Source organism: Ovis aries, chromosome 15, assembly GCF_016772045.2.
Source record: "Ovis aries strain OAR_USU_Benz2616 breed Rambouillet chromosome 15, ARS-UI_Ramb_v3.0, whole genome shotgun sequence".
NCBI classification, from domain to species: domain Eukaryota; kingdom Metazoa; phylum Chordata; class Mammalia; order Artiodactyla; family Bovidae; genus Ovis; species Ovis aries.
The window spans coordinates 44,095,492-44,111,719 of record NC_056068.1 but is presented as its reverse complement, the minus strand read 5'-3'; the positions used below and the strand labels follow the sequence as shown (position 1 = coordinate 44,111,719).

General features: G+C 40.4%; 1 protein-coding gene across 5 annotated transcripts in view; it reads right to left on the bottom strand.

The window, feature by feature from the left end:
* RIC3 (RIC3 acetylcholine receptor chaperone) overlaps positions 1-16,228 on the bottom strand; it is a 59,081-nt gene that overhangs the window by 26,781 nt on the left and 16,072 nt on the right. For 4 of the 5 annotated variants that reach the window (XM_012095822.5, XM_012095823.5, XM_004016178.6 and 1 more), the window contains exons 2-3: positions 1,362-1,588; positions 100-175 (exon numbers count right to left, since the gene is read on the bottom strand). In XM_012095822.5, coding sequence (XP_011951212.3) covers positions 100-175; positions 1,362-1,588 — 303 coding nt within the window. Of the gene's footprint in view, positions 1-99; positions 238-1,361; positions 1,589-16,228 lie in introns of those variants that run through there. The other variant, XM_027979409.3, reaches the window with a different exon arrangement.

Sequence of the window (16,228 nt, the reverse complement as noted above, 5' to 3'; positions counted from 1 at the left end):
TTGAGAAATGCTTTTAAGGCATATCCACAGATTGTCACTCTGGCTGCTTTACAGCTGTCTGACTCAATGAAACTTCTGAAATACTGAAAGGGCACTCACTAATTTTCCTGTGGGTGTTTCCAGGTGTGGCAGTAGAGCACTTCTGGTCCTCTGCAGTACTCTTCCCCCTTGAGAGCTGAGAAGTGAAGGAGGTACAGCACATCAACAGCAGCTCAGAACCTCAAAGTCATGGAACCCCTCATATTAAATGAAAAAAAAAAAGGTTGGGAGAAATCAAATCAAGCAGCAACATTAGAGAAACATCGCAAAACACAAAAGCCAACAGAAGGTTCCCAAGTGAAAAACTATTGAGGCACAAGAAAACACTCTCTTCACAAGTCATGTGCTTTGCCCATGTTCATTGAAGACTCAACCTGGGCTGCCAGGTTGAGCTGGCTGAATTCCTAGGCAGGAGAAAAGTGACCTCGTACTCTAGTTAGGAGGGCAAAGTGAATCTGCTTCCTCTGCTTGCAGTACTAAGGGCCATGGCCTGCCTAGACACGGAACTTAATTAGGAGTCTACTTTCTAAAGGACCCAAATCATGTCTCCTCAGAACTAGGCAATATCAGGCTTAGTTTCAGGATGTGGCAGTTCTGTTTCAGGAGAATTACTACTATTAGGATTTCCCTGGTGGCTCAGATGGTAAAGGGCCCGCCTGCAATGCAGGAGACCCGGGTTCAATCCCTGGGTCAGGAAGATCCCCTGGAAAAGGAAATGGCAACACACTTCAGTATTCTGGCTGGAGAATTCCATGGACAGAGGAGCCTGGCAGACTATAGTCCATGGAGTCATAGAGTCGGACACGACTGAGTGAATTACTGCAACTGACATTAAAAATAGCACTCCTGGTAAAAGGAGGAAAAAGTGGTGTTGGCATAGTCACTATTTGGCCTCACAGTGATTACCTAGAAATCACAATGCCAACCCTAATGATAAAGTTCTTCTTAGAACATCTTTATGCTTTTACAGCTTGCAAAGATGCCCAGTCAAGAAAAAAACCAGGAAGGGCAGCAAGAGGGTAGGCTTTGAACTTTATTGCTCAATGGATTAGGAATTAGAAGGATCCAGGTTCAAGCCCTGCTTCTACATTTTCAGTTGTGAATTCTGGCGCAAATTATCTGGGTTCTGAGTGAAGATTTTCTCATCTATGAAACTGAGATAACAACTGTCTTCAGTATCTTCTAAAGAAGAGGCAAAATTTAGAGACAGTGGATTTAAAAAAGGGCTCTGAAATACAAAGGGTTTTAATGCCGACAATGATTCTCATTATGATGATAATAGATTTTCATAGATGTAATACAATCAGGATGATTCCACTTACCTTAAACAGAATGTACAGTATATATAAAAAAATTCCAAAACCATAGATGGGAATAATTTGGCCCATCAGGCCTCTTCCACCACTTCCTCCTCCAGCGCCTCCACCTGATCCCTTGGCCTTTGCAAAGGCTTCTGCGAGGTGAGACCTCTGGAAATGAGCCCCAGGGGTCTGGCCATCTGAGGGTGCCTGCTGCTGATGCATCATAGGTGGAAATCGACCCAACTTCCCTGAGAAAACAGATTAACCAGTCTTTATTTCTTCTACTATTTTACATACAGCTATTTTGAAACATGTCACATTCTGAGATACAAATAATAGAAGCCAACTCAAACAAGTTTAAGAAAAAACCGGAACAGGCATCACTAGAGTGTCACACAGATAATAAATACTATGTAGCTGTTCACCAAACCCATTTTCTCTTCCTTTTTTGGTCCACAGGGAGATGCCATTTTTCAGCTTCCCATACAGTTAAATGTGGCTGTGCGAATGAGACCCAGCCAAAGCAACGTGAATGACAGGTGCCAGTTCAAGGCCTGGTCTATACAACTTCTCATGTATTGAATTCGGTGTTCATTTCCTTTCTTCAGGCTGGATGCTGACACCTAGGGAGGCATTTGGGAGTCAAGTGTTGAAAATGGCAGAGCCTCTATCAACCCAAGTTCCTGAATAACTGTGGCACAGAGCCTTCCGCTGTCGCCACCCCACCAACTTAGCACCATCTGGACCTGTTTATGTGAGTAAGAAATAAACTTCTATTGTGTTAGGGCCATGATACACTGTGGAGTCTATCTGTTAGAGCAGTTAGCCACCCCCACTAATACATGTCAGGAAATGCAATATATATAATTTTGGTCTCAGAAGAGAACACAACTGGAAATTGGAACGCCATCAGGATTCAGGACAGCTCCTCTCACATTGTACCTCAATCATTCTCCCTCTCTAAGGGGCCAGAAGGCTTTTTTCCGTTTCTTTGTTTTTTTCTGTTACTTTGTTACTAGCTTCTCCTTGAACATGAAGATGTTCACCCCCAAACCCTTCAATTTGCATGTCCTTCAACAGGTCAGCAGAGACTGGTCATAATTCCAAATTCCCTGCAGGAAGATTTTGAGGGCTCAGCTTGGGTAGGTATGTGGCACTTTCTAATCAGCTGCAGCTGAGCAGACAGGATTCACGTAGTACAAACAGGGTCATAGGGGCTCATCTCTGTGGGTGGAAGAACAGGGCTTAGAGAAAGGAGTGCACATCAATTTTCTCACACTGTTTTCCTCCATCGGGGCAGCCAAACATTAACACCAACTGTCAAGCCTCCTGCAAGTCATAGGTGAGAAAGAAAGAAAGGACATCTCTTCAAAAGCCATGCAAACAGGCTTCTGTGGATAAACCACTGACAGAAAAGACTAAGGAACAGAAAGACTTCCTGATTCAGGCTCTGAGAATACAGACTATATGGGAAAAAACTGGTGGATTTGATTTCAATAAAATTGTGGATTTCTGTTCAATAAAGAATACCATGAACAGGGTTAAGACAGATGACAGAGAAGGAAAAGCTTTTGCAGTATCTAAACTTGACAAGGGATCAAACCTCTGGAATAGTCAGGGAATTCCTACAATTTGATATGAACATCAGAGGAAGCCCAACAGAAAAATGCCCAAAAGATATTAGTAGGGAACTCTCAGAAAGAGAAGCTCAAATGGTTAACAAGTATATTAAGAGATGATCAAAGTAAAACCAACGAGAAAAATACCAATTTAAACAATGAGATAGCACTATACCTATTAGAAGGGCAAAAATCAGAATGGTGGGTAATAGCAGGTACTGGCAAGATGTGGGAGGCAAGCACGCTCGTGCACTGTGGGTAAGAGTGTAAATGGATGCAGGCATTCTGTTAAGTGATACGGCCGTACTTAGTGATGTTGAGGGTATATCCTATGATCCAGTGATCCCACACTAATGGATAAGTTCCCGAGAAATTCTCAGATAAGGCTGTCTATATCTGAATTCAAGCAATAGGCTTTATAGACCTGTGTGAGAATGTTCACTGTGATGATGTTGTAGTAGGGAGCCTGAAGGAACTTTGATCTCCGTAACTGTTAGAACATAAAATCAAAATGGAGTAGATACAAACATGGAATTTCATGTAGCTTTCAGAAAACACACTTTAGATGTACCTACAGAAGCATGAACATATTTTTAAAAGCACAGCACTGAGTTAAACAATAAATAAGCAAATACCATGTGTAAGCTAAAGACACACCATAATTATACTACATATCTTTGAAACAAATATGTAGGCATAAGAACATAAAACAGACACACTAGAGTAGGTGCATATGAACAGGAGAAAGGAACAGGCATGTAGACTGAAGATACAGGATTAAAAAGAAAATAATGAAATAAGAAAGCAAGCTTGCGCTTATGACGTTAATCAAGTGTGGTGAACTGAGGACTATCTTTAAGTCCACTTGCTGCTCCTGAGGTGAGAGAGAGTGGGTGGGCAGGCACAGAGTGGACAGCCAGCCACTGGCCAGGAGCTGCCCTCTGCTTTGTACCTTCTCTCGGACAAGCTCCACCCCAATAATCCTCTTTTCCCTCCTGTTAATGACTTTGGATGACATGGAAATTATGAGAAGAAATGCTTCTTTTTAAGAGGAGGTCAGCAACAAAAGCACAGCTTCAGACAATTGAAGAAAGACAGCAGGTCTCTACTCCTTCTCCTGGGTGCTGTGCTCACGTGCAGCCCCTCAGTCGTGGCCGACTCTTGAGATCCCAGGGACTGCAGCCCACCAGGCTCCTCTCTCCACGGGATTCTCCCGGCGAGAATCCTGGAGTGGGTTGCCATTTCCTCCTCCAGTTGATCTTCCCAACCCAAGGACCGAACCCAGGTCTCCTGCATTGGCAGGTAGATTCTTTACCACTGAGTCACCTGGGACGTTTATTCTGGGTGCTGGTGACTGTTTTGCTCTTAAATTGTCAAGGATCTTTATAGCTTAAATGGTGACTACTAGCTTTAAGGCTATCATGCACTTTGAACAAATACTTAGTCAGCATCCAAAAAGCTAACCATCTTCTTGAGTGAATCTGATATATCTGGTGGTTAGTGTAGATTTACTATCTGTAGTAATATGTTGTTGAGTTCCATCTTACTGTACTGAGAACACCATTTCCAAAACTTGGCATAAAACAAAATATAAAAAATTAAAACCAAGTAATGGCACAAAAGGCATTATTTTGCATTTCTATAACTGAAAAATGATGATGATGATGCTAAACATCACACATTTCCCTCCCCCCAAAACTTATATAGCTCCATCAACCAAGAAGATGTACTGGACAGCTATTATTACTCTGTGCTGCAGGCAGGAAAGGAGGAGAGCCATAAATGAAACAGAAACAATGGTTCCCACACGAAGCAAGGCTTTTAAAAAGTAGTATACCCAAAACAAACAGCAAAAAATGAACAGAGGATCATGGATCTTATTGTCAGACAAACTAAATGTCTAAGTATTGAAAGAATGCCAAAAAACGGAAAGGAGTCAGATGGGATCAAGCATTGGAGGGAATGAGATTCAGAAGAGAAGAGAAGCAAAAGCACGCCGGGAGAAGAGGAATATGCGCAATGAGACAAGGATGCGAACAGAGAGAGAATAAACAAGGCCAACTTCCAAATCCTTTTAGGGACGTAGCAAGGGGCAAGGCAAGAAAGCAGGTAGATTAAATGCTAACTTGTGTCATATAAATTCAATACTGTGGGTCTAGGATCAGGGAAGTGATTTAACAAGAAGGGTGTTTGAGGGGGATTATCCTAGCAGTTGAGTAAAGACTAAACACAGAAAGAAACTAGGGTCCAGAAAGTCAGCAAGCTGACAGCTATGCCTGTAGAAAGGAAAGGATGGATCCAAGGGCTTTTACCTTGTAATGATCTGCAGTATTTAACAATGAATGAGGGGGGCAGTTTAGAAAACTCGAAGGTTGGTTTAAGATACCAAGAGAGAACAAAGAGGAAAACCGAGAGGGGTTATGGTTAGGGGAAGACTGAACACCTATTTGCACATGTTAAATTCTAAGTGTTGGTGGCACATCCTGAGGAAATTTTTACTTGATTCTAGTTAGGCTTGAGAAGGAACTCTGAGCTATCTAAATGACATAGCTAATAAATAAATTTAAGTTGAGTGAACAATCCCCATGCCAAAAAAAGGTGGAAGGATATGTGAAAGTTATGTGCAAAAGGAGCAAGAAAAAAACAAAACAAAACAAAACCCTGAGCTGGTCAAAGGCGGCCAGAAGCAAACCAGTATCAGAGAAGTCAAAGGAGGATAGACTTGAAAGCAACTGAGAAATCTAGAACAAACTGATAAAAGACTAATAATAGTTATCCCTGCTTTTAGACACAACGTGTTCTTGGGAAAAGGATGGCCAGCATATGAAATCTCGACTGTCCATCTGCTTGGATAATAATGGCAGTAACAGAAATCAATATGATACAAAGGATCATAGAAACTCCAGAGTCAGAAGGAGCCTAAAAGCCATCCAGTCTTTCAAAAAGTGCTATGGGGACAAGACATCCATAGAAAAGAATGAGTTGGACCCCTCACCTCACACCACATTAAATTTCTAAAAATTAACTCAAAATAGAGACTTAAATGTAAGAGCCGAGACCATAAAAGTCTTAGGAAAAAAACATAAACATAAACCTTTGTGGCCTGAGATTAGGGAACACGTCCTTAGATATGCCTCCAAAAGCGCAAGCAACCAACAGAAGATCAAGTGGGCTTCATCAAATCTTAATGCTTTTGTGCTGCAAAGGACACCATTTTTAAAAAGGGAAGACAATCCACTAAATGAAAGAAAACATCGTATCTCATAAAGGTCAAGAATCCAAATTTATAAGAAGATATGTAAAGTAAATAAATCTACAATCAGATATAACTTTATACCCACGAGGATGTTATAATCAAAAAGACAAGATAATAAAAAGGGTTGGGGAGGATGTGGAGAAAGGAACTATCACACTCAGCTGGATGGGAATGTAAAATAATGCAGCTGCTTCGGAAAACAGTCTGACAGGTCCTCAAAAAGGTAAACAATCCCTTATGACCCAGCAATTCTACCCAGCCTCTTCAGGTTGCTGGCGCCAGAATGCCGCCAAAATGTGCTTACACAAAAAATTACGCACAAATGTTTAAAGCCAGCACTATTCGTAACAGTAAAATGTGCATCAACTGATTAATAAACAGATGCCCTATATCCGTACAATGGAACAGTACTCAGCCATACAAAAGGAAAGAAGTACAGACACATGCTACAGTATGGATGAACTTTGTAAATCACGATGCTAAGTGAAGGGAAAAAAGTCAGTCATGCAAGACCACATATGACTCCATTAATATGAAATGTCCAGATCAGGCAAATCCATAGAGGCAGAGTGGATTCATGGTTGCTTGGTGGAGGGAGGGAGGGAGGGTGGAGAGGGAGCAAAACAAAGTGGCTGCTAACAGGTATGGGTTTTATTTTTCCTTGAGGGGTGATGATTAAAATGTTCTAAAATTGATTCCGATGATGGTTGTACAACTTTGTGACTATTATTAAAAACCACTGATTGTGCAACACAGTATGTGAATTATATCTCAGTAAAGCTGACATTTTTTAAAAGAGCTATCTAGCCACCTGTGTTCAATACCCTCCACTTTCCTTAAGCGGTGGTTCTGACCCTGCCAAATGCCAAACAGAAAACTCAGTATGCCCCCCAGGAAGCCCATGCCACCTCTGCACAGCCTGACTGTTAGATCTGTCTTCTTTATACTGAGTTAAAGCGAGAGTAATGGGAGGAAGTGTAATACAGGGGTTTAAAAAGCAACGCTGAAGGATGTGGCCAGGTGTAGAGAAACATAGTAAAATTGATTTTAAAGGAGATTATTGGTGTTTATGGGCTTCCCAGGGGGTGCTAGTGGTAAAGAACCTGCATGCCAATGCAGGAGACTTAAGAGACGTGGGTTTGATCCCTGGGTCAGGAAGACCCCCGGAGGAGGACACGGCAGCTTATTCCAGTATCCTTGTCTGAAGAATCCCCATGGACAGAGAAGGCTGGAGGGCTACAGTCCACAGTGCTGCACAGAATCGGACATGACTACAGCGACCTGGCATGCACAGAATCGGACATGACTGCAGCGACTTAGCATGCACAAACTGCAGATTACAATTAGAATCAAAGAAGCACTAAAAGGACTTCCCTGGTGGCTAAGACTCCCTGCTTCCACTAGCAGGGGCACAGGTTCGATCCCTGGCTGGGGAACTAAGATCCCTTGGAAAAAAACACTGAAAAAGTAGAGAATACTGTTTTCAAAGGCAGAAGGGGGAATTGACAGCAGTGGAAGAGATAGGCTAGATGGTAGAAACATTTTATGTCCTAGGATAAAACTGTGCATTTTATATTCAATGTAACATTTTACATATTTACTACTGAACACTTAACAATATGCCAGACACAATGCCAGACACAGATTAAAATAAATAAAAAGAACTTCTGCATTTAAAGAGATTACAGACAAGAAGTATAGTTACAGCAACATGGTAACGTACCGCAACTATCAAGTCCAATGGCTTTTACTCCATTCTCACTCGTAAGATTCCTCTGCTACACAAGAAAATGATCACCACAGTCATTCAATAAATACTGGATTAATCTGAACAAATCTCTCAAACTTTCCTGCCTTAACATCTGTGGCGTATCACTCTCCTGATCTTGGCCCACTGACTTGTCCGTCAACCTATTTCTTTCCATCTCTCTCACCTGTTCTTTAATCCTTTCTCCTAAAGATTTAGTTTCATCTTTTGTTTTTTCCTTATTCTTTTTCCTTTGGTAAATTCATTCACTCAATTTCCAAAATGTACAGGCTCTAGTTCCAACCTTTCCTCCAAGCTCTTACCTCTTATCTCTGAATCCCATTAGTGTATGTCCTTTGGTGTATATGTCCTTTGAGTCTATCAGCTCAAAGCTATGAAATGAAACTTGTTTTCACCTTTCAAAACCTGCTCTCCTCCTATATTTTCTTTTCTTTGTAGAGTCAATTAGGCTTTGGATCTATAACCCCTGCCACCTGTAACCAAAGGTACACTTGAAATGGCAAGCTAAGTTCAGAATGCTGAATCTGGAATAGATTTTTCCATGAAGTTAACGGCACTGGGACCCCACTCCAGTACTCTTACCTGGAAAATCCCATGGGTGGAGGAGCCTGGTAGGCTGCAGTCCATGGGGTCGCTAAGAGTTGGACATGACTGAGCAACTTCACTTTCACTTTTCGCTTCATGCATTGGAGAAGGAAATGGCAACCCACTTCAGTGTTCTTGCCTGGAGAATCCCAGGGATGGGGGAGCCTGGTAGGCTTCCATCTATGGGGTCGCACAGAATCTATGGGGACACGACTGAAGCGACTGAGCAGCAGTAGCAGCAGCAGCAACAGTTCTCAATAGGGAGTAACCTGACCTCTTGGACCTTGGTACCACCATATTTCCTAGAACTGAACAGCCCAGGATGCCTAAAAAGTCAACGGCAAGCAAACACTTGGAGATGTCTGGTTGAAATGATTTAAGAAAAAAATTTAAAGAAAAGACCCCAAGTATAAAAAAAAACTATAGATGATAATACATGAGCACTTGTATTACTACCTACCACGAGATGTTAACTGGAGCCCCTTGTGTCTCTTCCTCCCACCCTCGCTGAGATAGCCACATCTCTGAGTTTAGTTCTTATTATCAGAATGTATGCTTTTAGGCTTCACTATGTAAGCATACATCCATGAACAACATACAATATTGTCTGAGTATTTTAAAACTTTATATGATGAATGGATGGTGTAGTGTAACACTGTGAACAGTATACCTAATGGTTGAAATGATAAATGTCATGTTAAATGTCATGTATATTGTAATAACTAAAAAAAACTTTATATTACAGTATCACACTGTACTGATGTTTCTGCAACTCTTCTTTTTTTGCTTTTTCTGGGTGAGGATTAATATTTTGACCTAGAAATATAACCAGATTGATACATGTAGCTCTAGTTCATTCACTCAAACTGCTTTAGAGCATCTCCTTATATATTTATATCACAATTTTCCACTACTATAAATGTTACAAAATATTAAATATTACTTTACAGCTACATTATAGAAGGATTTGTGGGTTTTAAAAGTATAGTTGGTTTATAATGTCACGTTAGTTTCAGATATACAGCACAGGGAATCAGTTTCATGTGTATATATATAAACACATATACACACACACACTTCCACATTTTTCCCTTATAGGTTATTACAAAATATTGAGTGTAGTTCCCTGTGCTATATAGTAGGTCCTTGTTGGTTATTTTATATATAGTAGTGTGCATATATTAATCTTATATATAAGGCAATATATACACAAAGAAATATTACTTGGCCATAAAAAGGAATGAAATAATGCTATTTATAGCAACATGGAAAAACCTAGAGATTATCACACTAAGTGAAAAAAGCTAGACAAAGACAAATATCATATGATATCAGTTATATATGGAATCTTTAAAAAAGATAGAAATGAATTTATCTACAAAACAGAAACTCAGACATAGGAAAATTTATGGTTACCAAAGGGGAAAGGGAGGAGGAGAGGGATAAATTAGGAAGCTGGGATTTGTGATTTAAAAAAAAAAAAAAAAAGCTTTAAAACAAACAGCTAGAGAGATCAGAACATTAAAGATGTTAGAACATTAAAATTGCAGACCTTCCAAAATAGAAAACAGCTGTGTTTCCTATCTCTATATGTACTTAAGTATTCTATAAAGTGGACTTGACTAAATCCCAATTGTTTATTGAAAGCTTTCCCCATATTTCGGTTTATTTAATTATTAAAATTTCACTTAGCAAATCATTTAAGCTTGACTAAAAACTTAATGGATTTTACAGAGTGAAGCTCTACTTTCCCTTGTTAATAACCAGCCCCACTGCTAAAAACAAAAACAGAAACTCTAGCACTGTTAACAAAAGAGCTTTCTGAAAGCAACATTAAACCATCTGCAGCATTTCATTCTCAGGGCATATAAATCAATAAAGAACTGGATGTGTTTATATTTCTGATTACCACAATGTAAGAAAGGTCTTAATGGCCAGTCCTTTAAGATATGAAAGCCTCTCCCTAAATACTGAGGACATTCTCAAAGCCATATTTAATTCAGCATTACTTAAGGTGGTGGCTCCAACAACAGCTGACCAGTTTCTCACCAGTCTCCTCGGAGAGCCCATCTTGTCACATTCCCCTCCTACCTAACTCTACTTGGCTGACTACTGCCTTAATGTTTTCTCCCTGTTTAATCAGATGTTTTTCTTCATCTCTTACCAACCTCTCCATTCCCAATTCATACTACATGTAACTAAAGGAGATATTTGTGGGTCTAAGCTGCTTAGCACAGGGTCTGGTCCATATACTCAATAGGTGTTAACTATTACTGTTTGTTATCAGAGTAATCTTCCTGAAGCATAACTCTAACTAGTCTTGCCATATCTCTGATCAAAAGCTTTCAATGGTCCCCATTATCGACAAGAGACTGCGTCATGCAGGAGGAGGCCAGAGAAGTAAAATGAGCACCACCATTTCAGTCAGAGGTTCTCACTGTGCAGCCAACATCTGAGTGGAGGTTAAATCAAACTTTCTAGAGCTCATTCTCATCATCTGTAAAACGGCTATCATGAGACCTACTTATTGGAGTTGTTACCAGGGTTACAGATTAAATAAGATAACATATACAAAGCACCCAGCACACACAGTAGGTATTTAACGAATTCTGATCTTCCCTCCTTACAACCTGAACTCCTAAACAACCAAATTCCATCATCTAGCCCACAAGTACCTCTTCACACTTCTTTCCCATTACATACCCCCGATTCAGCCAAACTAGACTTCTCACCATGCTTTGGGCCTGCCTTCTGATTTCTTGCCTCTTAGCCCCAAAATTTGCTTATTCCAGTGGTTTTGCTTCTCCATCCCACTTCACATACCTAAATCCAACCTATTCTAAGCCCAGGCCAAATGCTGCCCTTGTCCCTGAAGCATTTTCTCTTATCATCTCCATTGCTAAGAATACACTGTCTGAACTTCTTCAATTACACTTATCACACCTGGCCTTATTCAAGAGTTACATTGAAATTCTGTGTCTTATAAGCTCCTACTTGAAAAGACTGGAACAGAAATGGGTAACAACTCCCATTAAGTACCATTTCTACTCAACTTTAGTTAGTGCTAATCGAAACCTACAAATCACATCTGAGAACAAGAAAAGATCTGGTGTTGCTACCAGCTGGCCTGGCACTCACAGTTAGTTCTTGGTGTTCTCTTCAGTTCAGTTCAGTTGCTCAGTCGTGTCCGACTCTTTGCGACCCCATGAATCGCAGCACGCCAGGCCTCCCTGTCCATCACCAACTCCTGGAGTTCACTCAGACTCACGTCCATTGAGTCGGTGATGCCATCCGGCCATCTCATCCTCTGTCGTCCCCTTCTCTTTCTGCCCCCAATCCCTCTCAGCATCAGAGTCTTTTCCAATGAGTCAACTCTTCGCATGAGGTGGCCAAAGTACTGGAGCTTCAGCTTTAGCATCATTCCTTCCAAAGAAATCCCAGGGCTGATCTCCTTTAGAATGGACTGGTTGGATCTCCTTGCAGTCCAAGGGACTCTCAAGAGTCTTCTCCAACCCCACAGTTCAAAAGCATCAATTCTTCGGTGCTCAGCTTTCTTCACAGTCCAACTCTCACATCCATACATGACCACTGGAAAAACCATAGCCTTGACTAGACGTACCTTTGTTGGCAAAGTAATGTCTCTGCTTTTTAACATGCTATCTAGGATGGTCATAACTTTCCTTCCAAGGAGCAGGCGTCTTTTAATTTCATGGCTGCAGTCACCATTTGCAGTGATTTTGGAGCCCCCCAAAATAAAGTCTGACACTGTTTCCCCATCTATTTGCCATGAAGTGATGGGACCAGATGCCGTGATCTTAGTTTTCTGAATGTTGAACTTTAAGCCAACTTTTTCACTCTCCTCTTTACTTTCATCAAGAGGCTTTTAGTTCCTCTTCACTTTCTGCCATAAGAGTGGTGTCATCTGCATATCTGACGTTATTGACGTAGGCAATTTCAGACATCAACAGCAGACAAGGCCATTCTGTGACCATGATGGATCAAGGCAAAATAATAATACTAATAACATTCTGTAATCTGTCTGAACACACAAAAAACACAAACCCTGCCCAAAGAAATAAGAAATGTGTGTGTGTTTGTGTGTGTGTGTATATATCAAACAGCCACTATTCCTAGATGATGAGTGACTGTGGACTGCTGCCACTTTGTTAATTATAGCTATAGCTTTAGCTTTTAAGACTGCTCTCTTTACATAAACTCTAAGACACCCAGTCACAGAATTCACCCAACTTTCTGACAGCACACAATCCATAGCAAAGCCCCATGTCCTTGAACCTTCTTCAAAATCACTTAACACAAGCCTCAATCTCTATAGTAAGACTTTTCTAACACTCTGCTTCATCATGGTATACATCTTCCTTTGCTGAACAAGTAATAAATCCAATTTATTCAACTACAGGTGCACTCCCGGTACCCTGGCTGGAGGATAAACTATGAACTTCTTGAATGAAAGTCTAGTATTTTCTTTATGCCTACAGGGCATGCTCTGGGTCTCACATGCTGTACACTTTGTTGAACTGACCTGAATGACTAATACTAGGCCTGTTACCCCTTTCTGGAATCTCAAGACGCAGCCCAGTCACTCTCAAGGCTAAACGTTTACTTCATTATCCTGAGTGTTTTCAACTTCACAGTTTTGAGAAAAGAAAACAGCAGTCAGAGTGACTCATCATGGTGCTCCATACCCACACACCTCCGAGTTTTTGAATTTGAAAAAGTGTTTAATTCACATGCACTCACAGTCTCTCAAACTGTCTCCTCTCTTTTTTGTATACACTTTCAGAGTAGATGTCTGATGTTTCCTTAGGAGAAGAACAAGTAAGGGACCAAAATAATTTGTTCCAGGCACTTACCATTATGTATATATGTCCATGTTATATATGTCCATAACATATGTATGCATGAGATTAAGAGCCAGTGAGTAGGACTCACTTGAGGAGAACATGGGGACAAGAGGAGTCTGAACTGTTCCAGAGAAGCAGGCTTCCTGAGGAGGCGATGGTAAGGAACCCTGTTTATAGGCATTCAAAGTGAGATGCGCAATGGAAAACAGGCAGGCAGGGTGAGCAGGAGAGATGCCAGGTGTGACACTACTGTTGAGCGCCATGGGCTCAGCCAACGGAGATGGAGGGCGGGACTCTCCTGGGGTCAGCTCTAGCAGAGAAGCAGCACTCTGTCTTTGTGGAAGACTTCAAACACTCTGGCACCTGTGCTAAGTCTTAGTCAGCTAACTGGGAACAACTGACAAGCCCCTGACCTAGTATGCTGACATTTTCATGTTTCACGGGTGTGTAAGATGAGTAGCAGAATGGCTATTCTGGCCAAAGAAGAAACTGGTTGATGAAATGAAAGGAGAACCATAGGAAAGAGAGACCATCCCATCTTAGAATTTGTGGCAATAACGTAGGGGTTGTGTGGCACAGGTTCTAGTAAGGCAGAATTAAGAAGTCCTAAAAATAAAGCCATGTAGTTCCATGGCATGAAACTCTAAGAAGAAAGCTCTTGAAATGCACTTTTGCCTGGATATTTAGAAGAGCTACCAGTGCATCTACTGTTTTCCTGGGAAACACGTACTGGTGGCTCTTCTAAAGGAACAGACAAAAGATGAATAGAAGACAGAAGAAATCAGACTGAAAGAGCAGCAAGACTTGGGAGAACCACACAGGAGGCCAAGGTTCAAACTAAGTTTACAGAAGGCTAGCAAAGGCAAAAGGGATATTTTTAGAGTGGAAATACAAAATTTACAGGGAGCTTGGGATACACATGTACACCCTGCTATATTTAAAATGGATAAGAAGGACCTACTGGACAGCACATATAACTCTGCTCAATGTTATGTGGCAGCCTGGATGGAGGCGGAGTCTGGGGAACAATGGCTACCTCTATACATATGGCTGAGTCCCTTCACTGTTCACCGGAAACTATCACAATATTGTTAGCTAGCTGTATCCCAACACAAAATAAAAAGATTAAAAAAAAATAAAACTACAAACAATAAATGCTGGAGAGGATGTGGAGAAAAGGGAATCCTATGGCACAGTTAGTGGGAATATAAACTGATACAGCAACTATGGAGAATACCATGGAGATCTCTTAAAACACTTGGACTAAAACTACCGTATTACTCAGCAATTCCACTACTGGGCATACAGTCAAGAAAATCACAACTCAAAAAGATATATGTACCCCAATGTTCATCACAGCACTATTCGTAACAGCCAGGACATGGAAGCAACCTAAATGTCCACTGACAGATGAATGGATAAATAAGATGTGGTACACATATACAATGGAATATTACTCAGCCATGAAAAGGAACAAATCTGAGTCAGTTTTAGTGAGGTAAATGAACCTAGAGCCTCTTATACAGAGTGAAATAAGTCAGAAAAAGAAAAACAAGTATCACATATTAATGCACATATATGGAATCTAGAAAATAATATGGATGAACCTATTCGCAGGGAAGAAACGGAGATGCAGACATAGAGAGTGGACTTATGGACACAGCAGGGGAAGGAGAGGGTAGGACCAACTGAGAGAGTAGCACTGACATACACACACTGTCATGTGTGAGATACGTAACTAGTGGGAAGCTGCCGTATAACACAGGGAGCCCAGCCTATATACACAGAACGGATTCATGCTGTTACACGGCAGAAACCGACACACTGTAAAGCAATTATCCTCCAATAAAAAAAAAAGAAAACACAAATTTAACTGATGATAAAATGTAGTGCTGAGAAAGCAGAACTGCTCAACCTATATTTTACTTCCATATTCTCTATCAAAGGATATGAATTTAGGATTAAATGGAAGAGAATTAACAATTATAGAGGGAAAAAATGTCCCAGATGGGTGAGGAAAATAAGTTCAAATCCATTCACTAAATAATTTCCTTCAGGAAGACTGGTAAAACTTGCAAATAACGTCACCAAACTAAAAAAAAATTTAGAAATTAAATTGGTAAAGAAAAATTTTGAACAAATGGCAATAGATAACTATTGTTCCAATTTGCAAAAAGCAAAAGCAGGACAGTAGACTTTTCAACTAATAGAGAAGTGAACATCTTGTGTAGCTCTTGGGCTCAATTCTAAAAATGATTCTTCCCTTTTTTATGGAGTGGACATGAAAAGGAAGAAACTTTTTTCTGGTTGTAAAAGAAATGCATACCTATGGAAAACTGAGAAAATACAAAAAGTATAAATAATGACCACCTATAATTCCTAAAATAACCACTGTTAAAATGTTGATCTGCTTCTTTCTAGTGACTATGCATAGTGAACACATCTTCACTTTCTATTTATAGCACACAATTTTTGCATATCATTTAGAACTCGTCATGAGAAGAAAGAAAAAAGGAGAATGAAAATGTATTAAAGGAAATTACGGCTGAAAACTTCCCGAAAGGAAACAGATATCCAGGTACAGGAAACACAGAAGATCTCAAACAAGGTAAACCCAAACAGACCTATAAAAAGACATATAATAATAAAAATTTCAAAAGTTAAAAATAGGATTCTAAAGGGAGCAAGAAAAGAACAAGGACTTAATTACAAAGGAACTCCCGTAAGGCTATCAGCTGATTTCTCTTCAGAAATGTTGCAGGCCAGAAAGGAATGGAAAGAAATAGTCAAAGTTCTGA